Source organism: Mustela lutreola, chromosome 1 (assembly GCF_030435805.1).
Source record: "Mustela lutreola isolate mMusLut2 chromosome 1, mMusLut2.pri, whole genome shotgun sequence".
NCBI lineage: Eukaryota > Metazoa > Chordata > Mammalia > Carnivora > Mustelidae > Mustela > Mustela lutreola.
This window is the reverse complement of record NC_081290.1, coordinates 139,172,993-139,197,906: the sequence shown is the minus strand read 5'-3', so window position 1 is coordinate 139,197,906 and position 24,914 is coordinate 139,172,993. Positions and strand designations below refer to the sequence as shown.

Below are 24,914 nucleotides of genomic sequence, written 5' to 3'. Positions count from 1 at the left end.
AGCAGGCGCCCTGCTAAGCAGGGAGCCTGATGGGGAGTTGATCCCAGGACTCTGGGATCATGACCTGAGCTGAAGGCAGACACTTAACCACTGAGCCACCCAGGCACCCCTCTATCCCCTAAACTTTTTAACAGAACTCGAAAACTCCTCTCTATAGCATGATCTTTAGTTGTTTGTTCGAGGTACCTTCCTAGTGCCTCCCTGTCTTGTCCCACTCTCAATAAAAATTCCAACAGTTTTTTTTTTTTACAAACATAGAAACTGATAAGCTGATTTTAAAATTTATAAGGAAATGTAAACACCCTAGATTAGTCAAAGCAGTTTTATATAAGGTGAGCAAATTTGAAGAAATTACTACCTCATTTCAAGATTAATTACAATGCAACTGTAATCAAGACAGTGTGGTATTACTGAAAAGATGGTTATATAATATAGATCAGTGGAACTGAAAAAAGAACCCAGGAGTGAATCCACTCAAGAATGGTCAGTTGATTTTTTTTTTTTTTTTTAGGATTTTATTTATTTGACAGACAGTGAGAGAGGTGACGCAAGTAGTGGGAGAGGGAGAAGCAGGCCTCACACTGAATAGGGAGCTGGGTGCGGGGCTTGATCCCAGAACCCTGGAATCATGACCTGAGCCAAAGGCAGATGCTCGATGACTGAGCTACCTAGACACCCCTGGTCAGTTGATTTTTGACAAAGTTGCCTAATCTTTTGAATGAAGAAGGGAAAGTCTTCCAGCAAATGGTGTTGTAACATCTTATAGTCATACAGAAAAATGAACCTTGACCCCGACTTCACCCCATACATAAAAGTTAATTTGAAATGCACAAGATGTAAATATAAAAACTAGAATTATAAAACTTCTAGAAGAAAATACAGGAATAAAACTGTGTGACCTTGAGGTAGTCAGAGATTAGTTAGGACACAAAAGGCAAAAATTCACAGAAAAAAATGGTAAATTGGATTTTATCAAAATGAAGAATTTTGTGCCTTGGAAGATACTATTAGGAAAATGAAAGATAGATCAGAGACTAGGAGAAACTATTTGCAATATGTATATGAAAAAGGACTTATTTTCAGAATATCTAATAAGCTGTTACAACTAAAAAGAAGACAACCAAATAAAAAATGGCCAAAAGATTTGATCAGACATTTCATAAAAGAAGTTATATGAATGACTGTAAGTACCTGAAAAGTTGCTCAGTAGCTTAAGTGATCCAGGAAATCCGAATTAAAACCATATTGAGGGGTGCCTGGGTAGCTCAGGTGGTTAAGCCTCTGGCTTCAGCTCAGGTCATGGTTCCAGTGCCTGGGATCGAGCCCTGCATCAGGCTCCCTGCTTGGTGGGAAGCCTGCTTCTCCCACTCCCCCTGCTTCTGTTCCCTCTTGCTGTGTCTCTCTCTGTCAAATAAATAAAATCTTGAAAAACCCATTTTGAAGCACAATGAGGTATCACTATATATGTATTAGAACAGTAAAATGAAAAAGGCTGATAATACCTATTGTTGAGTATACAGAGCAATCACAACTTTCATATGTGGCTAATGGGAATGTTAAATGTTAAAAACCCTTTGAAAAACTGTTAGTATTACCTAATTTTTAAAAAAGATTTATTTATTTTAGGGAGAGAGAGAGAGAGAGCGCACATGCATGAGTGGGGGAGAAGAGGGAGATAGAAGGGAGAGAGGGAGAGAGAGAGTCTCCGTGGGGGCTGGATCCCATGACCACGAGACCATGACCTGAGCCGAAACCAACAGTTGGACACTTAACCGACTGAGCCACCCAGGTGTCCCATGAAAAGCTATTAGTAGAATCTTAAAAAGTTAAACGTACACATACTTTACAACTCAGCCATTTTCCTCCCAGATACTTTCCCAATATAATTAAAATATATGTCCACACAAAGATTTGTACATTATTGTTCATAGCAGCCTTATTTATAGTACTCAAATTGTAAGCACTATATATACATTAATAAGAGAATGGATAAACAATAAGTGGTATACATATAACAGAATACTGCTCAGCAGCTCAAAGAACCAACTACTGATACTCATGGGTGAATTGCAAAATAAGCTGAGTGAAATAAACAGACCCCAAAGAGGACATCTAGTTATATAAAATCCTAGAAAATCTAGTTATATAAAATCCTAGATAATATAAACTCATCTCAAATGACAGATAGCATCGGAGTAATTGCCTGGGCCTGAAGGTAGATGGAGGGATGGACCACAGAGAGGCACCAGAATATTTCTAAGGGTGATGGAAATATTTTGTGTCTTGATCGTGGTGACAGTTTTATGGGTATATGTATTTTCAGAATTAATTAAATTATACACTTTAAATGAATCACTTATACTTCAATAAAGTTGATAAAAGAGAAAGGGAGGATGGTAGTTGGGGGAGTAAATGTATGAATTTTGGGGGAGAGGGCAACTTGGGGCACTCTTTGGAGAACAGAATTCTGTTTGCATGAGAGGTCCTGCAGTAGCATGTCATGTACGTCTTCTAGTATGACATTTGCCAGAACAACCAAAGTGGTTAGTTTTGAATTAGAAGCCTCTAAATTGTCTTCAACAGTAAAGTCTCTTTTATTTTAGTTTGAAGAGAAGCGTTTTGTATTAATTTCTTCCTCAGAAAGCTGGGCTGTCAAGGTTTCAAATAAATGGTGCTGATGTGGTGTTCAGAATATATCCTGAAGAGGCTGTTTCTTCCTTCCTGAGAGTGATGGAAATCTATGCTCTATCTTTAAATTATTTTAGCTAACATATTTATCTAAGTATCTGTGGGAAATTAATACCTACAGTGCTCACCAGGAGTGCAATAGGAATCATTTGTGTTTTGAGTGATATCTTACAGGTGTTTTGAGTGATATCTTATACTAACTTCTTCTCACCTGCTAAAAGGGTATCATGTCTCTAATTTGTAGTCCCTTTTCATAAGTGTTACGCCGTGGCCTCAGCAGGGGTTTCATATCTTTACACTGAGATTATTGGAAAAATAAAGCTTTTGAGTCCAGGAAGGCCCTGGGTTCACTTTCTAACTGAAAATAGTCGACCAATTTTGGCAAATGACACTCCTCCTTTCAGCCTGTTTCCTCACCTGTAAAGATATTAACAGTTCCTAGAATTGCTGTAAGGATTAGCAGCATTAAATGTACCAGTGCAGTGCCTGACACATAGTAGGTGCTTACTAAGTGTTATTTCCATTCCTCCTGATAGGATTTCTGGTGCTTCTGGTGCAACTAGTGTATTGTATCTGGAGTTCTTCTGGTTCCAAAGCATTATGTTTTTGTACTTCAGTATTTTCCACTATTATTGATGTACCTTCTCAGCCTTATTTTTCAAGTCCCATTTTGCAAATTTATCTGTTTGTTCATCTTGATCTGAAACATATGGGTTATGAGCAATATGATTTTTGGTTTATTTACAAAATGTAAACCTTGACCTCTATCCCTGAGCGTAACTCAGTGAAGCTTATTCTGAAATCAGTGTCTACTGTGCCTTTTGCATTCTTTACATCACTTTATTCCCTTTGGTTAAGGGGTCAGTTAGAAATAAATATTTATGCCTTTAGGTCATCAGGGAACTGGCAAGCCATCATGCAACTTTTCCGTGGTTTCTCAGAGTCTGATTCATTTAAATCCTACCTTTCCTTGTGGTTCTGTTGTACTGAGCTCAGATTAATCCCTGTGGACATGCTGTTCCACAGCTGGCCACTCTTATGCTGTTGGCCCAGGCTCCATGGCCTGTCTCCAGCAGTGTTCATCTGCACATGAAGTCAGTTCCAAAATTGGGTGTCCCAGGGCCTTAACTTCATAGTGAGAGTGGGCTGGGGCTAGGACTGAGACTATCTTCCTACAGAATACTTCCACAGTGGCCCCGCTTTGCTTTCCAGGTTTTCACAACTAGGAACACAGTGTATTAGTCTTGTGAGTGAGAAATATGACCTAAGCTCCAAACTGAAAGCAATCAAAGAGAAAACCAAAATAGCATAAAATACATTCTGTCATCTTTGAAAGAGTATCTACCATCCAAAGTTCCAGCAATAGCATTCTTATAGTTCATTATTTAAATTTAGTTTTTATATGTATCACACACTGAGAATCATTTTCTGTTCCTCAGAGGGAATCACTTTAATTTCTGATTCATTTGATATTAACCTCCTTATTGGTAATTAATGTTTATTGTTTTTTTACAGAGTAAGGCATTATGCATTAACTTCCCACTAAGAAGATGGGGATTTCCTCTCTTTGAGCAGCAAGCACCCTACCACTGCTGCATGCAAGTGCATTTCCCATTCCACCATTTCCCAATATAAGTACATCATAATCAGCAGTTACCTTATTATAATTACATAAACAGTATTCTTAGCTGAGCCATGTTAGTATTTGGTGGTTACTTTTCTTTCCTTGCACAATATTTTGTTTTCCCTTGAATGGATAACCTTTTTTGTTTGGTTTTCTGTGTTCTCAACCATCACTAATCCCAAACCTTTCCCAACTGTATAAATATCCTGTTAGTAGAGTTGACCCTTGAACAACATGGGGTTTAGGGGCACTGGCCTCCCCCCACCACCCATCCTGTCAAAAGTGCATGTAAAACTTTTGACTTCCGCCAAACTCAACTCCTAAACGTCTACAGTTGACCAGAAGCCTTACTGATAGCAAGCAGTTGATTAACACATATTTCATATATGTATTATATACTGTATTCTTACAATAAAGTAAGCTAGAAATGAAAATGTTATTAAAATCATAAAAAGAGAAATACATTTATAGTTCCATATTGTATTTATCAGAAAAAAAATCTGCGTGTAAGTGAACCCACACAGTTGAAACCTGTGTTGTTCAAGGGTCAACTGTATATGCTGAAACACTGGTAATTGATCAGTTTTATGCCATCAGTAAATCTTTCTAGTCTCCTGATCTGCTGCAGTCTTCACTGGTTGTTCTTTAGATTTGCTGCTTAGCTGTTTCTGAGGATCTTCCCTCAGTGTCATCTTATAAATTCCCTTTGCTTCCCCTATCCATTGGATCCCCTATGGATCTCATGTCTTCCTTTTTTGGATTTATAACGTCTTTGGTAGAACATGTCTTCAGGTAACTTCCTGAGAAAAGTTGCATAGGAGATAACATTTTCAAGACCTTCACTGTTTGTCTTTAATTTTTCCTAATCGTTAAATTGACTGAGTGTAGTATACTAGGTTAGAAATCATTTTTCCTCAGAATTTTGAAGGAATTGCTCCAGTGTCCTAAGTGATACAGTGTTGATATTAAGAAGTTTTAAATAAAACTTGTTTCTTTTGTGTATATATTTCCCTCTGAAAGTCAAGACCTCTTTGCCTGCAGTGTTGCAAGATTTTATTATGGTGTGCTTTGGTATGGGTCTTTCTTTATACATTTGTGGACCCTTTCAATCTCTCTTTCTCTTTTTTGCCTTACTTTCTGGGTGCGTTCCCCCAGTTTTATCTAGAAACCACATTTTAATTTTTCCAGCTTATTTTTAGTTCCTAAGATTTTCTTTTCATTTTCTGAATATTCCTTATTAATAGCATCTTGTGCTTATTTCCTGGATTCATTGTTTTCCCTTCTTCCCCTGAGCTTATTAACCGTAGAAATTTTCTGCTCTAGATACTCTTTCTCCAGGTTGCTTTACTTTTTGGATCCTTATATTAGATACTGTCCTCAAATCTTTTGTGATTTTTGGCAGTTTTCTTATACTGAATAGTGGGATATTAAAAAGCAGAATAGATTGAACTCACATCTGATCTACCTCCAGATCCATTTGATAATTTGCAGGAAATACCAAGGACAGAAGAAAACACTGAATTGCACCATGAGTAGCGTTTGGCAAAATGCAGTCTATAAAACACTCTACAGCCTCAAATTCCTGATTTCCTCAAGTAAGGAAAACGGTAGCTTAAGAGAGACTTTAAAAGCATATTAAATTTAAAAGTAGGGCAAACTGAACTTTGCATTTAAAAATGGTTAAAACAGTAAATGTTATGCTGTGTCTGTTCTACCACAAACAATAACAATAGGGGCAAGACTAAATTATAATATCTATAGGACATGTGGAGGGCTTTTGGGGCATGTGGCAAAATTCCATTTTTTTACCTAAATGGTGGTTTTAAGAGTGTTAACCTTAAAATAAATCATTAAGCCATGTATTTGTTTTATGTGGGATTTTTTGTATCTGTGTTTTATTTTAAAATAAAGTGTTTACAATTTTTTTTTTAAATAAATAGTTTTATGTACATTGGTGGGCACTGTTGGCTCTGGTCTTCACTGTGGGGTGATGTGGACATTTTCACTGGCAGAATCCCCAAGTCAGTTTTTTTAACTCATGTGTTCTCAAATGATTTGGTCTAGGGACCCCTTTACATGCTAAAGAGATTAAGGACCTCAAAGTACTAGTTTATGTGGCTTACATCTATTAGTATTTACCATGATAGAAATTAAAACTGAATTTTAAAAATGTTTATCCATCAAAAATAACAGTAAACACATTTCATGTTAATATAAATATTTTTATGAGAAATGTTATTTTCAAAACCAAAAAAGTTGGAAGTGACACTATTTTATATTTTTGTAAATCTTTTCAATATCTAGCTTAATAGAAGACATCTGGACTCACATTCATTTCTGCTTTTAATACCTTGCAGTATCACACTTAGCATAGCCTTTGAAAACTTGACACTTTTGAGAGAATGAGAGTGAAAATGGCAAATAACATTGAAAATGTTACCTTGCTTACTCTCTTAGAGGATCTAGAGATTCTCAGGCTTTCTTGGACCCTACCTTGAAAACCAGAATATCTGCTGGTTTTCTCTTGATTCTCCAGGAAGAGTTTACTTGTCTGGCCTACTGGCTGTCAGCATTCTGGAACTGAAAAAGGGGAAGAAAGCTGTAAACTTTCACTTGTTTCCTCATTAAGTGTTATCCTATCATTATGGGTGCCTGATTGTCTCTCAGACCAGTCCAGAGAGCTTGTGTTTTGCCATCTAGTCTTGTGTGCAAAGGATAGGATCAGAGAGTCCAGTTGCTTCTAAAACATATTTTCAAACAGTCTTGCTCTTTTAAACTTGCCATCATATTGACTTCCAAAAGTACCATATAGAGTCTTTTTTGGGCATCTGCTGTGGAAATTGGGTTGTTTAGTTTTTCTCATTCTAGCCAGAATTTAGTTTTGAATCTGCTGTAAGTTAGGACCCAGATTCCATCTATTTTCTACTGTCACAGTGTTCTTGCATTGGTCTTGTCTCCCTTCTCTTTATCTTATTTCACATAAATCCGAAGATTTATGCTGAAACAGACAAGCATACTCTTGAGGGTTGTGTTTTTGTTGCTTTAGGACATAGTGGAGCTAAAAATGTGTGTTTAAGGTACCATCTGGAATTGGAAATCCCAGCAGTTCCACTTAAATGGATATTTCTCTATAACTTATTCACATTTTGTGATAGTATGTTATTTTCATGAAGTGAATGGACATTCATGGGGAGAATTTACCTCCTTCATCAGAGAGTCCTCTCTCCTACATTGGGGAGGATTCTGGTGCTTGCTATCTAGCATCCTGAAGAATCTGAACATGTATAATATGTTAGGGTTACTTACAGATAATGTAAATCTGCCTCTGCTGAAGGTACTTAAGTAGTACTTAAGCAAATTAAGATAAAGTTCCTGAATTCTCTTCAAGATATCTCATTGGTGGAGAACAGATAGGTATCTTACTAGTCTGCTGTTCTCATTAGGTGCTCTGAGGAACCACATGAAAATACCACTGTCTTTTCCGAAGGAAATGATTTATTTACTAACCTCACAGATTCTTTGAGAATGCAACAAAGAAGAACAGCTCTTAGAATCTACTGAGCAGGGAGAGAACTAGGATTTCTGATTTTCCTGAGACCGTGGTTCTTAAGAATAGCTTCTGTGCCAGGATCATCGGGAGACTTTGCTCTGTCTCAGATTGCTAGATACACACCCCCACCCCCACCCCGGCCCAGAGTCCAATTCAGTGGGTGTGCTGGAGGGTTCAAGCATTTGCATTTCCAGTAAGTTTCTGATGGTCTGTGGATCACACTTGAAGAACTACTGCTCTGAGAAAAACTTACCAAAAGATAGAATTTAGTGAAAGCATGTTAATTTAAATATTTAAACTCCAGTTATAAAATTGGAGTTGTTTTTTGTGAAGTAGGCACAGTAAATTTTTAGATAAAAATTTAACATCAAGGACAGATCAGTATAGGGGCATCTGGGTGGCTCAGACTTCAAGTGTCTGCCTTCGGCTCAGGTCATGATCCCGGGGTCCTGGTATCAAGCCCTGCATCAGGCTCCCTGCTCAGTGGGAAGCCTGCTTCTCCTTCTCCCTTTGCGTCTCCCAGCTTGTGCTCTCTTTCTCACTGTCTCTCCCTCTGTCAAATAAATAAATAAAATCTTTAAAAAAAATCAGTATGAATAAAGACAGTATCTCATACTGTAGGTAAAATCTACGTTTTGCATGCTCTGAATTTTTATAATGAATTTTATAATGAATTTTCTGGTTTTGTATGCTTGACAGGCTCTACTTATGAGAATCAATAAGCAAACATTTGAGACTACACCATATAGGAATGTAAATGAATACACATAAATTCCATTGCACGTTAGCAGCACAGTGGCATTAAATAATACCCTGCCCAATTCTTTATTTTATAAACACCAAAAGAATGATCGTCAACATTTTTTTCCTATTAAATTCTTCAGTGTACTTTTTCTTTTGCATAATTAACAATTTGTGAAAAATATATATAGTCCAAATTCATAATTAAACTATCTCTTGTGGTTGATGGACTTAAAATATTTTGCGAACTTAAAATGTAAGGTTGAGAGACTAAAATTGAGAGTGAACCCATGAAGGTCCTATAAATACTTTTAAATTTACTAAGAAAAAGGGAGTATGAAAATTTTAATAGTGTTGCATTCTCAGAGGCCTGGTTTAGTTCCCCATTTACATGTTCACCTTGCCTGTAATGTTACAACTCAAAGTTCTTGACTCCAAGCATACTGTGATGCTTTTTTGATAACGAAAGGTTGTAAGTGACCTCTTAAAACCTTGCTCTGTATGTCTTGTATGGTCAGCCTCCATTGGCCACGCTGGGTTTTCTCAAGCCCCATTTGAGTGTACTGAATTGTGTGGCTTTAGCCAGCTGGACTAGGAGAGCAGCATGCAGAGCCCACAAGAGTGGAGGCCTGACACCTGGTGGCAGCCATTTTCCAACTTCTTCCCTCTTGTGGCTCTAAGGTTTAGCTCTCTTCTGTTTCTTTTATTTTTCACAAGGCTCTATGGCCAAATTCTCTGTTTTTTTTTTTTTTTTAAAGATTTTATTTATTTATTTGACAGAGAGAAATCACAAGTAGGCAGAGAAGCAGGCAGAGAGAGAGAGGAGGAAGCAGGCTCCCTGCTGAGCAGAGAGCCCGATGCGGGACTCGATCCCAGGACCCTGAGATCATGACCTGAGCTGAAGGCAGCAGCTTAACCCACTGAGCCACCCAGGCACCCCAAATTCTCTGTTTTTACTCAGGCTTTTATTTTAAACCCCCTTTTCTAATTATCCTTTACAAGAGTGATTTAACATCTTTCTAATGAAAGCTAAAATCTTTATGATTTAGGAAAGGATAATGGGTGTTCTTTGGGTAGAGTAAGAATTTCATGAGTAGGGAGGTTTTACTGCATCTAAAGAAGACATTCCTCCTGACACATTTTTTTCTTATTTTATACATTGAAGGGAGGAATGTGCAGTCAGCCAAATAGTAACAACTTATATTCATTTCAATCAAGGAAGGGAGTTTGTTCTGAATTATAGTCAGTTTATTTGTGTGACTCCTTTGAGTGTTTTTATTCCCCTTTTCCCATAAATTGTTTTTATATACAACCTGTGTGGAGTTCTGTTGTCATAATTTTAGTTACATATTTACTTTAATGAGCCACTTTGCCATAGTCAGAAACTGAAGTATTAGGCCACATAAAATTTTTTCTGAAGATCTCAAAATCTTTGGCCCTAGTTATATATACCTCCTTCTACAAATAATTGTTATCCTACTTTTGATTGAGCTGAAGAGATTGAGAAATTACCTGAAGTCCTTCTAAAGCTTAGAGATCAGTCAGTAGCTGTGCTTCCTCTCACCTAGGACAATGCTTAGCCTTCACATTTCTGTAACAACAAGCCATTCCCCAGGCTTCAGGCCTTAGAGCTCTCTTTCTTTCTTCTTAAGATTTTATTTTTATTTATTTGACGCAGAGAGAGACAGAGAGAGAGGGCGTGCGCACAAGCAGGGGGAGGGGAGAGAGAGAAGCAGACTCCCCGATGAGCAGAGAGCCCAGTGCGGAGCTCTGTCCCAGGATGCTGGGATCATGCCCTGTGACCAAGGCAGATGTTTGACTGACTGAGCCACCAAAGCACCCCTGGAGCTCTATTTCTAAGTACTTTCTTTCTCAGAAGAGCTTATTACACTTTGAATTGTCACCTTTATGACATGTGGTGATTTGCACTTTTGGCAGAGCACCAACTTGAGTCATTGAATGTCTCAGGCTGATGTGATAGCTTCTTAAGTGATAGTGATAGCAGCAGTCTGCCTGGTGCCCACACAGCACCACAACTTCTTTATTCTTTGCTTGTCATGTAGATAGGAACTTTCCTGCATTGATAGACACATTTTTTCCTAGGGAAATGTCAGTTGATGGTGCTTATAATGGATTGAAGAAGTCTAAGAGGATGAGCATTCCTAGCCTGAGAATCAGAAGCTTTATTGTAAGAAAAATTGGCCTATGTGCTCTCACTTCAGGCATTTTGCCCAGATTGTTAATGGTCTTATGGGGACTGAAGAAAAAGAAGACTTTTATGACAGACTCTTGAAAAACATCCTGTGGCAATTTCTTTGGGATACCACTAGATTGAAAAATTTCTTCATTGCAGGATTATAATGATTAATATATTGATGTATGTATTTAGTTTCTTTTTGTATCTTTTGTTACTGTGGCATAATTGATACGTGTCATACTGGTTTCTGGTGTACAACTTAATGATTCTTTGTATATTACAAAATGCTCACAGTAAGATCTAGTTAACATCTATCACAACACACAAATTTTTTTTCCTGTGATGAGAGCTTTTAAGACCTGCTTCTCTCAGCAACTTTCATTTTTTTATTATGTTCAGTTAGCCACTTTATAGTACATCATCAGTTTTTGATACAGTGTTCAACAATTAATTAGTTGTATATGACACCCAGTGCTCATCACCACATGTGCTCTCCTTAACACCCATCATGTGGTTGTCGCATCCGCCCATCCCCACTCCCTTCTGTAACCCTCAGTTTGTTTCCTGGCATCAATAGTCTCTCATGCTTTGTCTCCCTCAGATTTCTTCATGTTCAGTTTTCCCTCCCTTCCCCTGTGGTCCTCCGTGCTGTTCCTTACGTTCCATGCATGAGTGAAACCATATGATAATTGTCTTTCTCTGCTTGACTTATTTCACTTAGCGTAATCCCCTCCATTTCTATCCATGTTGATGCAAATGGTGGGTAGTCATCGTTTCTGACACCTGAGTAGTATTCCCTTGTATATATGGACCACATCTTTATCCGTTCATCTGTTGAAGGGCATCTCGGTTCCTTCTATAGTTTGGCTCTTGTGGACATTGCTGCTATGAATATTAGGATGCAGGTGCCCCTTCTTTTCACTACATCTGTATCTTTAGGGTAAATACCCAGTAGTGCAATTGCTGGGTCATAGGGTGGTTAGCTCTGTTCTTAACATCTTGAGGAACCTCCATACTGTTTTCCAGAGTGGCTGCACCAGCTTGCATTCCCACCAACAGTCTAAGAGAGTTTCTTAGCAACTTTCAAATAGGCATCACCATGCTGTATACTACATTCCAGGACTTATTTATTTTATAACTGGAAGTGTGTACCTTTTGACCACCTTCACTATTTTGCTCACTCCCAGCCCCTGCTACTAGTTTTGGTTTTATTTTTTGAATTCCATAAAATCCTATAGTATTTGCCTTTCTCAGTCTGCTTATTTCGCTTAGCATAATGCCCTAAAGATCTGTCTGTATTGTTACAGATGGCAAAATTTCCTTTTTTATGACTGGATAATATTCCATTACCATATATACCACATTTTCTTTATCCATTCATTCATTAGTGCACACGTAGGTTGCTTCCATGTCTTGACTACTATAATGCTGCAAGAAACGTAGGGTTGCATATATCTTTTTGAGTTAGTGTTTTCATTTCCTTTGGTTAAGTACCCAGAAGTGGAATTGCTGGATCATATGATAGTTCTGTTTTTATTTTTTTGAGGATACTGTTTTCCATAGCATCTGCATCAATTTACATTCCCACCAGCTGCACAAATGTTCCCTTTTCTCCACATCCTCATCAGCACTCGTTATTACTACTCTTTTTGATGATAGTCATTCTGACTGGTATGAGGTAATATTTCATTGTCATTTTCATTTTCATTTCCTTAAGGATTAATAATGTTGAGCATCTTTTTATGTATTTTTGGCCATGTGTGTCTTCTTTGGAAAAATGTCTGTTTCAGACCCTCTGCCTATTTCTTAAGATTTTTTTTTTCTGCTGAGTTGTAAAAGTTCCTTATATGTTTTAGATGTTAATCCTTTATCAGATACAACATTTGCAAGTATTTAATACTATTCAGTGGGTTTGCTTTTTGTTTTATTGATGGTTTCCTTTGCTATGCAGAAACTTTGTAATTTGACCTAGTCCCATTTGTTTATTTCTGCTTTTGTTGCCTTTGTTTTTTTGTGTTAGATCCAAAAAATCATCACTAAGATTGATGTCAAGAAGCTTTCTTCCGGGTGCCTGGGTGGCTCAGTGGGTTAAGCCGCTGCCTTCGTCTCAGGTCATGATCCCAGCTAGGGTCCTGGGATCGAGCCCCGCATCGGACTCTCTGCTCAGCAGGGAGCCTGCTTCCTCCTCTCTCTCTGCCTGCCTCTCTGCCTTCTTGTGATCTCTCTCTCTGTCAAATAAATAAATAAAATCTTTAAAAAAAAAAAAAAGAAGCTTTCTGCCATTGTTTTCTTCTAGGAGTCTTATGGTTTTTATGTCTTATATGTAAGTCTTATTCCATCTCAAATTACTTATTTTTTTAATGTATGATATAAGATAGTGGTCCAATTTCATTCTTTTGCATGTGCTGGTCCAGTTTTCCCAGCACTGAATTTCTCTCTTAGAACTGCTTTTGCTGCGTTCCATAAGTTTTGATATATTTCCATTTTCATTTGTCACATTATTTTTTGATTTCCCTTTTTTTTTTTTTCTTTTCTTTAAAGATTCCATCCATTTACTTGTCAGAGATAGAGAGAGAGAGAGCGAGTGAGCACAGGCAGACAGAGAGGCAGGCAGAGGCAGAGGGAGAAGCAGGCTCCCCGCTGAGCAAGGAGCCCGATGTGGGACTCGATCCCAGGGTGCTGGGACCACGACCCGAGCCGAAGGCAGCTGCCCAACCAACTGAGCCACCCAGGCGTCCCTTTTGATTTCCCTTTTAAGGTTTCCTTTTTGACCTATTGACTGTTTGGTATCCTGTTGTTTAATCTCCACATACTTGTGAATTTTCCAGTTTCCTTTTCGTGATTGGTTTCTAGTTTCTTACCATTGTGGTCAGAAAAGATGCTTGATATTATTTTAATCTTCTTAAGTTTATTAAGACTTGTTTTGTGGCCTAAACTGTGATCCACTCTGGAAAATGTTCCCTGAGGAGAATGTGTTCTGTTACTTTTGGATAGAATGTTCTGTATATATGTTAAGTCCATCTGGTCTAATGTATTGTTTAAGGCCACTGTTTCCTCATTAATTTTCCATCTGGATGGTCTATCCATTGATGAAAGTGGGGTGTTAGAGTCCTTTGCTATTATATTGCTATATATTTCTCCTTTTTGATCAAATGTGTTTTCTATTTGCTTTTATGTTTGCATTAATATTTACTTTATATCTTTAGGTGCTGTATGTTGGATGCATAAATATTTGCAAATATTGTATCCCCTTGTTGGCTTGACCCCCCTTTTTAAAAAGATTTTATTTATTTATTTATTTATTTGCCAGAGAGAGAGAGTGTGAGAGTCCACAAGCAGGCAGAGTGGTAGGCAGAGGCGGAGAGAGAAGAAGGCTCCCTGCAGAGCAAGGAACTGGATGTGGGAGTAGATCCCAAGACCCTGGGATCATGACCTGAGCTAAAGGCAGTGGCTTAACTGACTGAGCCACCCAGGTGTCCCTGACCCCTTTATTATTTTAATGACCTTCTTTATCTCATTACTATCTTAACGGCTATCAGAGAAAACAGACTTTATCTACCCCACCTTTACTTTGGTTTCCATTTTCATGGAGTATCTTTTTCTATCCCTTCACTTTCAGTGTGTGTGTGTTCTTACATCTGAAGCGAGTCTCTTGTAGGAAGTGTAAGATACGTCTTGGTTGGGGCGCGTGGGTGGCTCAGTGGGTTAAAGCCTCTGCCTTCAGCTCAGGTCGTGATCCCAGTGTCCTGGAATTGAGCCCGGCATCAGGCTTTCTGCTCAGTGGGGAACCTGCTTCCTCCTCTCTCTCTGCCTGCCTCTCTGCCTACTTGTGATCTCTGTCTGTCAAATAAATGAATAAAAAAATCTTAAAAAAAAAAAAAAAGATAGGTCTTGGTTTTTATCTCTTCAGCCACTCTGTGTCTTTTTATTGAATAATTTAGTCTCTTGCATTTAAAGTATTTATTGATAGAGCTGTGCTAATTGTCATTTTGTTAATTTGTTCTCATTGTTTAGAAATGCTTTTTCCCTTCTCTTGCCCCTTTTCTTTGTGATCTGATTATTTTTTATAGCAGTATGTTTAGATTCCTTTAGCTTTCATGTGTCTACTATTGGTTTCTGCTTTGTGGGTACCATCAGGCTTATAGCTTACATAATACAAGTTATGTTGGTAAGTCTACTTTAAGTTGATAAGGACTTAAATTTGAACACATACTTTTTTACTCTACCCACCCATTTTGTTTTTCATGTTAGCTTTTTATTTTGTGTGTCCCTTAACTAATTATTGTTGTTACAATTATTTTATTCATTTTGTCTTTTAACCCATTCTAGCTTTATAGGTGATTAATCTACTGCCTTTACTATTTACCTCTAACAGTGAAATTCGTACTTTCATATGTTTTCCTGCCACTAATTAGTGTCATTTCCTTTCACCTTAAGAAAGTCCCTTTAACCTTTCTTGTAAGGTTGGTTTAATGGTGACAGACTTTAACTTTTGTCTGGAAAACTCTTTTATCCTCCTTCAGTTCTGAATGGTAACTGGGTAGTATAGTTTTGATCAGACTTTTTTTTCCTTTCAACGCTTTTAATATATCATGCCAGTTCTCTGGCCTGCCAAGTTTTCGCTGAAAAATCTGATAGTCTTATGGGACTTCCCTTGTATGTAACAAGTTTTTTTTTTTCTCTTGCTGCTTTTAAGATTTTTCTTTTTGTCTTTAACTTTTGACAGTTCAGTTATAATATGTTTTGGTGTGGTCTCTTTGAGTTCATCTTTTTTGGAACGCTATGGTCTTCTTGGATCTGGATGTCTATTTCCCTTTCCAAGTTAGGGAAGTTTTCAGCTCTTAGTTCTTGAAGTAAATTTTCTGACTCCTCTCTTTTATTCCCCCTGAGACGCCTATACTGCAGATGTTGATCAGCTTGATGTTGTCTCATGAGTCCCATAAGCTATCTTAACTCTTCATTTTTCTTTTTGCTGCCATAATTGAACATGTTCCTGTGCTCTAGCCTCAAGTTCACTGATCCTTTTTTCTTCATCTACTCTTTTTCCCCATCATCTTCTCCAATTTTTTCTCTCTAGTCTGCTGTTAAGCCTCTCTATTATATTTTTTAGCTCAGTTATTGTATTCTTCAGCTCTGTGACTTCTCTTTGCTGTACTGACTCATATTTTCTTTCTCTTTATGGAAGTTTACACTTTTTTCATTCATTCTTTTCTTGAGCTTGGTGAGCATCTTTATGAATGTTATTTTGATCTCTTAATAGGTAAGTCACTTAATCCCATTATATTAAGGTCTTTTTTCTGATGTTTTATCTTGTTCTTTCCTTTAGAATGTATTTCTGTGTTTGTTCATTTTCCTTGACACTCCTGGTTTTTATGCATTGGATAAAATAGCCACCTCTCCCAGTCTTGAAGGAGTAGCCTTGTGTAGGAGATGAATTTTATTGTCCAACCCAGTCTTAGCTCAAACCTTTGTTACTGTCCAAGCAGCCTACTTCATCCTTAGTGGCTCCTGATAGTTGAGACTGTGCCAAGACCTGTCATTGTGCTAACTGGAGAAGCTCAGTCAGCACCTAGATTCAGGCTGTTTGAAAGCCATATTCTTAGCAACATTTAAAGTATGCAGATATATCTCTTTTGGGGGAAGACTGGGACTAGAGCATATCTGCTGCTTCTGCGCTGAATACTGAACTGAATAGCCAGTTAAGAGCTGTTTCTTTGTTTGCCACCATTCTGTTGAGCCCATGAACACAAACCCTGTTGGCCAGTAGGGCCAGGCTGTCAAGGGATAGGCTCTCTGGAAAGAAGCTGGGAAAGCAGGAGTACCAGATGTAGATATAAGCTCCTTTCTTGAAAATAACTGGTGAACTGAGGTAGGGCAGAGGGAGAGCTTAAAGATGTGCAATGGTGGCCTTTCTGGTCTCTGGAGGGGACTGTAGTCAGCCTCTGGTAGTGTCTTTAATTACAAGCCTCCCCTCGGGGCACAGCTATGAAGACAAGCTAATTGTCCCTTTCACAGAGACTGGCAGTGCTTTTCAGTGTGCTCTCTTTTGTGTCTTGGCTGGGGAATCTTAGGGGTTATATATAGGGAATAGCTGGTTAAGAACTGTTTCTCACTAATCTTATGGGACTCATGAACATAAATCCTCTGGCCCCAGAGCCAGGCTGTCAAGGGGTATCGGCTGGGCAGCATGCACAAACCAGGGCCTCAGACATGTGCACAGATTCCTCTTGGGGAGAGGCCAGCAACCCGGAGTGAGGCAGAGGGAGAGTGTCAAGATAGTGCCTGGCCTTAGAGGTCTCTGGAGAGGATTAAAGTTGGCCCTTAGATGTGTGTTTCATTAGAAACCTGCCGCTCAGGCTGCATCTGTACCGGTAAGCAAATAGTCCTCTCTCCCAGGAAGACTGTGTTTCATTCTGCCCCTGTTCCGCTCTTGGGCTGTAGGTGGTTAAGAACTGTTTTTCTCTTACAGTCACTGTTACAGGGATCTGCCTCCACTAGCCACCATAGCCAGTCAATCAAGAGGTATCTCCTGGGCGGCAGCTGCAAAAACCAGGGTGCCAGACATTTGCACAAGCTTCTTTCTGAAAATACTAGTGACCCGGAGCGAGGCAGAGGGTAAGCGTAGAGATGGTTGGTACTCAGCAGCCTTAGTCTTCAGATTATTTCAGTATACCCCTAGATGTTTATTAAATCAAGTGTCTACCACTCAGGCTGATGCTTTAAGATAAGCAAATAGGCTTCTTTCATAGAAAGACTGGTCCCTAGGGTGTGTGACCCTGTTGGAGCCTTTCAGGACTATTTGTCAGATTGTTATAGCCTTGTGGTCTTGTGGCTGTAGGCCCCACTAGCTTGTGAAGCTAGATATTCTTGGGGCTTGTCTCTTGGGTGCAGGTCTTAAAAGTTGGGGGTACTAATAAAATCTTTAAAAAAAGTTGGGGTACTCATGTGTTCAAATCCTTTGATCCTGAGACTGAAGTCTGGGATTTTGAGTTCCCTCTTGATTGTAGGTTACTGTGCCAGGGGCGGCATTTAGGGCAAGATTGTGTTACAGCCTCTTACATGTGTTTGATGTGGGTTGTCTCATTTGCCTAATGTGTAGCAATCAGTTGGTTAATTTTGGGGTTTCTTTTAGAAGAAATTGTTATGTATGTTGTTGATTTGGTGTGTCTGTGGGAGGAGGTGGATTCAGGATCCTGTCATCCATCTTGAACCAGAGCTTTATTTAATTTCATAGATGTCAAGAGAGGGCATATGGTTTGGGGTCACAGTATACTTTCCCCATAGGGCATCACAGGAACCAACATTATTTACATGCATATAGGCAGAATTCTAAGATGGCTCCCAGTATTCCCGCCTCCTGGTGGACACACACCTTCTCTCAGTTATCCAATCAAACACAAATTTAGGTGTTGCTTTGGAGAGATTTTAATTATATTAAAAAAAATTAAGGTCATTTTAAGAAAGAGGGGTATTCACTTGGGCTTGACCTAATCATGTGATCCCTTAGAAGGGGCTGGGCCTCTGACAAGATCAAGGCATGAGAAGGATCCATTCTGAGGGAGACTCTCTTTGCTGGTCTTGAAGATGGAGGGGATGACATGGCAAGGAATGCAGACGGCCTGTAGGAGTTGAGAGTGCTCCCCTAGCCAACAGATTACATTGAGGCCTCTAGCCTACAACTGCAAGGAGATAAATTTTGTCACAACTCCTTGAACTTGGAAGAGCTCCAGATGAGAATGTAGTTCAGTGGATGTGCTGATGTTAGCCTAGTAAGACTCAGAGTGCAGAACCCAGCCCTTCTGACCTATAGACCTGTGAGCTAAGTTTATACTAATTTATGACATAAGCAACAGAAAACTAAAACAATGGAGTGTTTTGCTTCACAAAATTGCAACTATTATTTGTTAAATATTTATTGATGTTAAATCCACATTACACCAGCACAACAATCCAAATAGTAGTATGATAGTACTTTTTTATAAATACAACATAAAAGGTGGCAAATAATGCTACTCAATCCCAAACCCAGCAAATTAGCAAACAGTCACATTCAGAAAAATTTGGCAAGTAAGATAGGATGTTAAGTCATAATTCTACGATATAGCTAGGTCCATGAAAGACTTTGTATGGTATCTTAAATTCCATATTAGCAACGCATACAAGTGTGGTCAAAGAAACTTGCACTACTCTGCAAAGAACATCTGCCACCCAGTTATCAAGCCTATTAGTCATTTAAAGCTTGGCTGGTTGGTGTTCTTACAAAGAAGTAGAAAGCTGTACATGTGAAGCAGTAATATGAAATATATGGGGTGGTACACAGATATAAAATTATTTTAAAAAATACTATATATTGCATTAACTGAGCTAAGACAGTTCAACATTTTTATTATAAATAATGAAAGATATATGTGTTTTGCATAAGGAATACAGTGTTTTCTTTTCATAGCAAAGTACCATTAAAACCTCATGTTTTATAATATAATATCTGGCCAAATTGGGTTTTTTCCTCCTTTTTAAAGTTTATTGGTTCCGACTTAAAACCATCAAGTCTGGTCAGAATCATGTCAGTCTAGCTGTTGCAGGATCATATGCATTCAAAAATCAGTCTTTGCAGAGATGCCTTTACCAACTACCCGGAACCTAGCACCTTCTTAAGGCAAGGTTGCATGGCAGCATGGAAGTGAACTCATATTTTCCATTCACCATATCATGGTGCCATTGGAAAAAAACTGATTGTGGCACAAACCTGTTTTGTCTTTCCCAAGTCTCCATTTTCCTCCAGTAGACTAGCTCTTATTGGCAGTTTCCTCACTGATGCCAGTCTTGCAGTCTCGGTCCATTTTCCACTTGCTCAACACACCTAACCTCTTCAGCAACTACACAGACTTCAGACACTGGAACTTCCATAGCACATGTGCTCCAATCTCCCAGCTGACCCTAGATCCCCTGACATTTGAATGGCAGTGTTTTTTTACCTATACTTTAGGTTACTTTTTGAAAACCAAAGAAGAGCCTGGCCTTCACCATGTCTCCTGCCTCTTCTACTTTTATCTAAATGAGTACAAGTGTGCTGGTAGCGTTTTCCTTCATTCTTCCTACTCCTTCCAGACCCCTCTTTCCGCTGAATACTATATGCCTTGGTCACTTGGGTGATTTGGATGTCTTTTGTGGAATGGACTGTAATACAGTTCTGCTTTATTTGGAATACTTTATATTATTTATAATTAAGTTAGCCTTTTAATATGGTTTGTAAGTAAGCTTCCTATCAAGGTAGCATGAAAAGAAAATACTACACATAAAGAAGGTGGTTAAGAACTAACGTATTAACCTTGTTAGAAAGCTCTCGATATTAATAAAATTTAAGGCCAGTAATTCCTTCTTTATGATTTAATATAAAACAATTTTGCAAAAACAAGGCATTTACTTGGATTTGTCATTTCCTCTTCCTTTCATCCCTATATATTGCACTTGGTTCACTGTAGCTGTCTGAACACACTGCCTACTTAGAAACATTTTAGTATTATTTGCGGTACATTTGCCTCCTGTTAAGCATTCCACACTGTCATGCTGTGTAGCACCTACAGCTAGTGTTTAAGGCACTATGGAGAATACAAATTCTGGTTACCTTTGAACAGCTGATTTCCATTAGCATTTTGGCATTTCAGATCATTTTCATCACAGAGATTCCACAAGTTTTAAGTTGGATGATGAATGAAGATTTTCTGTGCAATGTGTACATTTCTATGAGCATCACCTACTGAAACTCTAAGTTTGGTATATCAAGTAGGAAAAGTATTATTTTGGTGTTTATTTCTTATAGTCAAAGGTATGTCTTGCCCTTTACATAATGTGACAAAGGAATATATTGTTCAAGGCAATGGCGGCTGTTTCAGTGTTTCAGCGTTAACAAGAATGTTGGATTACAGGTCCTCACTTTCTACCAAGCCGGTATTCAGTGTCAGGTGAGATGGGCTGGCTTCGGGTTGGAACGCTGCTTTGATGTCTAGTCCCTGGTCTGAAAGTGCTGCATAGCGACTGGCTGAGGGCCGTACTTTTTTTGGCTTGGTGCTCTGTGGCTGCTGATGCCACTGGGCTACAATAGAAAAGGAAAAAAAAAAAGATTTAAAAAAAACCTCAAGATGTCCTGGAAAGCACTTAAATGTTTCAAGTAAATACAGAATGTTTTTTCATATATACCAGGCACATGTTCTTTAGCATGGTAGAAATCCTAAAATGCAATGCAAGCACAGTTTTGCAAATTTTCCTCATATATTGCAGATGTACTTTCTGTCCAGGGTAGTGGGACTGTACAGCTAGGTAGTAAAGAGGTGTAGTTTCTTTTAAAGTTAATACTTACTGCAGCACAGTCCTTCAAAAACAGTCGCTCAGCTTCCTAATTCTCACCTCTCTCCCTCTTTAAAAAACATCTTCAAAGCACAAAATGTACAAATGTCATAATAATTACAGTAGTTAGGTACTCAGGATGGATGGTTCAGCACTAGTCAATTGGAAAGAAGTGGGCAGGAGGGAAGGTTGAGGTCACTCAATACCTGAAGAACCTCACAAAATTATTTCCTATTCAACAAGAGGTAAAATTTGCCATCAGTTCTTAATTTTTTTTTTTAGTGGTTTTCTTTATGCCAATAGATCACGAAATGCTACTGTACTAGTCTGTGAATTCAGAAATAAGATTCTTTAAAATGCATGTACACAAATACACATACACAGTCACAAAACTACTGCTGAGCTGCTTAAGGTATATTAAAGAGAAAAGCGCTAAGCCACAGAAAAGATGCATTCCGGGATCAATGGTACACACATTTAGAGTGCAGTAAGACGCTGTGGTAGGATATAACAAGAAATGTTAAAGGGCAGTCATTTGCAGAACACAGTAATAAGAAAATGTGAAAGACGTGGTTATGCCTTCGCCTATTGTTAACTCCTATGGATGCTTGCGTAAGGAAGCCACAACTGACTAGCCAACATAAGAGAAATCAACATGCATATTTTGCTAGTAATGCAAAGTTCCTGAATGATACTTGGGTATTTGTTCTCCTGGTGTAGTTCACTATTAATGTTGAGAAACTATAAATAGAAAGAGAAAGAGCAATATGAAATTTCAGGCCAATAAAACTCTGCAGTTGTTTATAAGCTTATATAAAAAGTAGTATGATTGGCTGTCCAGATGTCTGCTTTTTCATGATTTAATGAGTAACTGCAGTGAGAGGAGACGAAGTGACACTCACTGTAAACATCCAGCCTGGCGGTACAGGACACAATCCCGGCTTCATTCTTGGCTGATACCGTGTACCACCCAGCGTCTTCTTTTGTAGCTCCCTGAATGAGCAGGCAGATGTAGCCATGATTATCCTGGTGCATGCTGGAGAAATGGATAAAGACATTAGGGTTCTAAATTTTTAAAAAGTGGCTTTGGACATGAAGCATCATTTTTAATTAGATCATTAGAAACAGAATTGGGCACGTAGCAGATAATAGGGTCATACTTATTCTGGAAAGGCTGCTAGCCCCATTAAAGTTAATGGGAAAGAAGAGCAGACATCAAGAGGTTGAATAAATGTGCGCACTTAATTTCTAGTGGAGGATTGGCCTTTACAAAACCCACTGAATAATTTCTGTATCACCACGGACACAAATGAATTCATTTTTTCTTCTAGGTGTAAACACTCAAAAAAATCCCCCTGAGATTTAAGTTAGAATGTTTATCACATACAATGAGAGCTTCCTTCCAGAAGCTTAATTATACATGAGGGTAAAGAGTGATTTTTGTCTTTGATACTATCAATAGCGTGACTCTTACAGAGATTTATGTGCTACATAAAGTGCATCTCTTTATGTTTCCTCAGGACCTATTGAACAGATGTGGATTAAGTCATTGTGTATTCTCACCTCACTCGGTCAGTGCTGTGAGTGAGTGATTCATTTTCTTTCTTCCAAAATATCTGAGGCGGTGGCACTCCTGAGACACGGCATTCCAGTCGCACTGGGTATCCATCAGCAACTCCTGTGTTTTGCAGCTTCTCGATAAACACAGGGGGTTTGTGTGCTTCTTTAGCTATGGAAATGGGAGATGAATTATCGATCAGTGGTACACAAAGGTAGCCCTATAAAGAATTCAGAAGATTTCAGAAACATTGTTTAAATGTATCTTTTATTTTATGATACCATTTTTCACTTCAGGCAGTAGGATGCTAGTCCTCTCTCCAAATTACTTTTACCAAGAATTGCTTCATTCCACTCATTTATTTCATCAATTAATTCAAGTCTGACAGGCCCACACAGTCTACTGGCCATCTGCTCCACAGAATGCCTGTCTGACAGGCTGTGTGACACTCCGAAGTCTTTGCTAGCATCTGGGATGGCTTCACTCCTAATGATGTCACCGAGCACTCACAACCTTTACCAACCACTGCCACCTAGTGACTTTGAGGAGAACAAGTATTTCTAGGAATTTGATCCACTTGGATTCCCTCCTTGTGGTCAGAAATGTTTGCTATGGAGATACTGAAGATTTGTAAGTCTTGGCTTATGTGAGACATACTATAGGATTTAAAGGAGGAAAAGAATGGGGAGACATCTTTATCTAAATTTGGCAGCTTTCAGTTGTTACTTATAAACTAGGAATGTACATCTTATAAATTACGAATTCCAATTTGTATTCTTTGAAGAAAGCTATAAAAAGATGACTTTTTATTACCCTGAAGGAAGGAAGCCATAAAAGACAACTTTATTACTCAGTCTGAAAAAAATCAGAACTATTTGTTAATAACCCTCTGAATGTTACTATCTGATGGGAAACTGTTTTCATACATCTGTGGTGGAAACAACTTCAGAGAAAGAATAAAGTTTAATTACTTTCTCCTGAGCTATCAATAATGCATTTGAGGATGTCTTTATCCATCACCCTCTTCTTTGGAGTGTCAGATATATCAAAGCAAAACAACCAGGGGAGAAGCAGGTGAAGAGGATAAAAACTACTCCTGAAAATTTCAGACACCTAAGACTCTCTATGAGTTTGCATGAGGTAGAGGATTACACTTTTATTGTATTTCACATGGTTTCCTGACCCAGCCTATTTTGGAGGAAGTGGGAACAGACCTCAATATCCTTTCTGGGTCCCAGTTTTGAGGAGAGCATAAATGTTATAAAGTGAACCTTAATGTCAAAGCAATCTCCAGTTGAATCACACCACCATTCTGGAGCACTGCTGTGCTGGTGGTGATGCAGAGCTTCCTACAATTTAAACCTTACAAAATGACACAGTCCTTACAAACACTCTGTGACACCTTATGGCCCCTATCTTACATATGGGGGAACCGAGCTGCAGAGATGTTCTCTATTTGCCAAAAGACAGCTAATACAGGAGAGCTGGGCCTGGAACTGAGAGTTGATGCCAAAGACGCGAGGCTTCTAATTACTGTGCCCTCTGCCCCCTTTCCAGTGCAAGTGCTGACTGAGCACAGACCAAGATGCCTGTGTCTCTCAGACCTTCACGTCTCAGTCCTGAAGGGAAGACAGGATTGAAGGGAACAGTCGACAGCAGAATGTTGAACAGTTTTAGCTGAAAGAAGGATGTTTAGTGGGTTGGATGAAATTGATCCTAGTTGTGTAGGAATATCTAATACCTGATGTAAAATTTGAAAGCATGGTTAACACACAACACAACAGCCTGGGTATCTAACAGTAATGTGTAAAAATGTCCTGGTACTTTTATTAGAATCGTTATCTAGGATTTTAGCCAGGCCCTCCTGCACTTTATTCTTACGGCTACTCTATTTCCTGAGAGAGCAGTGGCTCAGTGTGGGGAGGAGTACTGGGAGTACTGGCCTCTGGCCCTCACTTTACAGAATAGGGCCCAGGGAAAGTCACTTACTCTAGCTTCCACACCTGTAAAATGAGGGAAATTTGCTCCAGTTATCTTTGAGGGCTTTTGTGAGGACCAGCTGAGATAATATAAATGAAGCACTCTGCAAACAAAGGTATAAGTAATAAACATTCTTTTTAAAAAGAGAACAGTTAATAGACTCTTACTTATGCTCAGCTTCTAAAGGTGTTATAAACCTTCCTTATCTAAGGGTAAGATTTTATACATTATA

General features: G+C 38.6%; 2 protein-coding genes across 11 annotated transcripts in view; one reads left to right on the top strand and one right to left on the bottom strand.

The window, feature by feature from the left end:
• CBR4 (carbonyl reductase 4) overlaps nt 1-24,914 on the top strand; it is a 129,818-nt gene that overhangs the window by 43,920 nt on the left and 60,984 nt on the right. Inside the window, exon 5 of one of the 5 annotated variants that reach the window (XM_059174930.1) lies at nt 22,665-23,683. The exons of 2 other annotated variants lie outside the window; for them this stretch is intronic. In XM_059174930.1, the coding sequence (XP_059030913.1) occupies nt 22,665-22,732 (68 nt within the window). In that variant the 3' untranslated portion in view covers nt 22,733-23,683. Of the gene's footprint in view, nt 1-17,269; nt 19,402-22,664; nt 23,684-24,914 lie in introns of those variants that run through there. 2 more of the 5 variants (XM_059174948.1, XM_059174938.1) reach the window with 2 other exon arrangements.
• Nucleotides 18,698-24,914, bottom strand: part of PALLD (palladin, cytoskeletal associated protein) — a 419,989-nt gene continuing 413,772 nt past the window's right edge. For 5 of the 6 annotated variants that reach the window (XM_059174854.1, XM_059174865.1, XM_059174872.1 and 2 more), the window contains 3 exons: nt 22,708-22,873; nt 22,047-22,180; nt 18,698-20,893 (listed from right to left, as the gene is read on the bottom strand). In XM_059174854.1, coding sequence (XP_059030837.1) covers nt 20,721-20,893; nt 22,047-22,180; nt 22,708-22,873 — 473 coding nt within the window. In that variant the 3' untranslated portion in view covers nt 18,698-20,720. Of the gene's footprint in view, nt 20,894-21,839; nt 21,886-22,046; nt 22,181-22,707; nt 22,874-24,914 lie in introns of all 6 variants that reach the window. The other variant, XM_059174890.1, reaches the window with a different exon arrangement.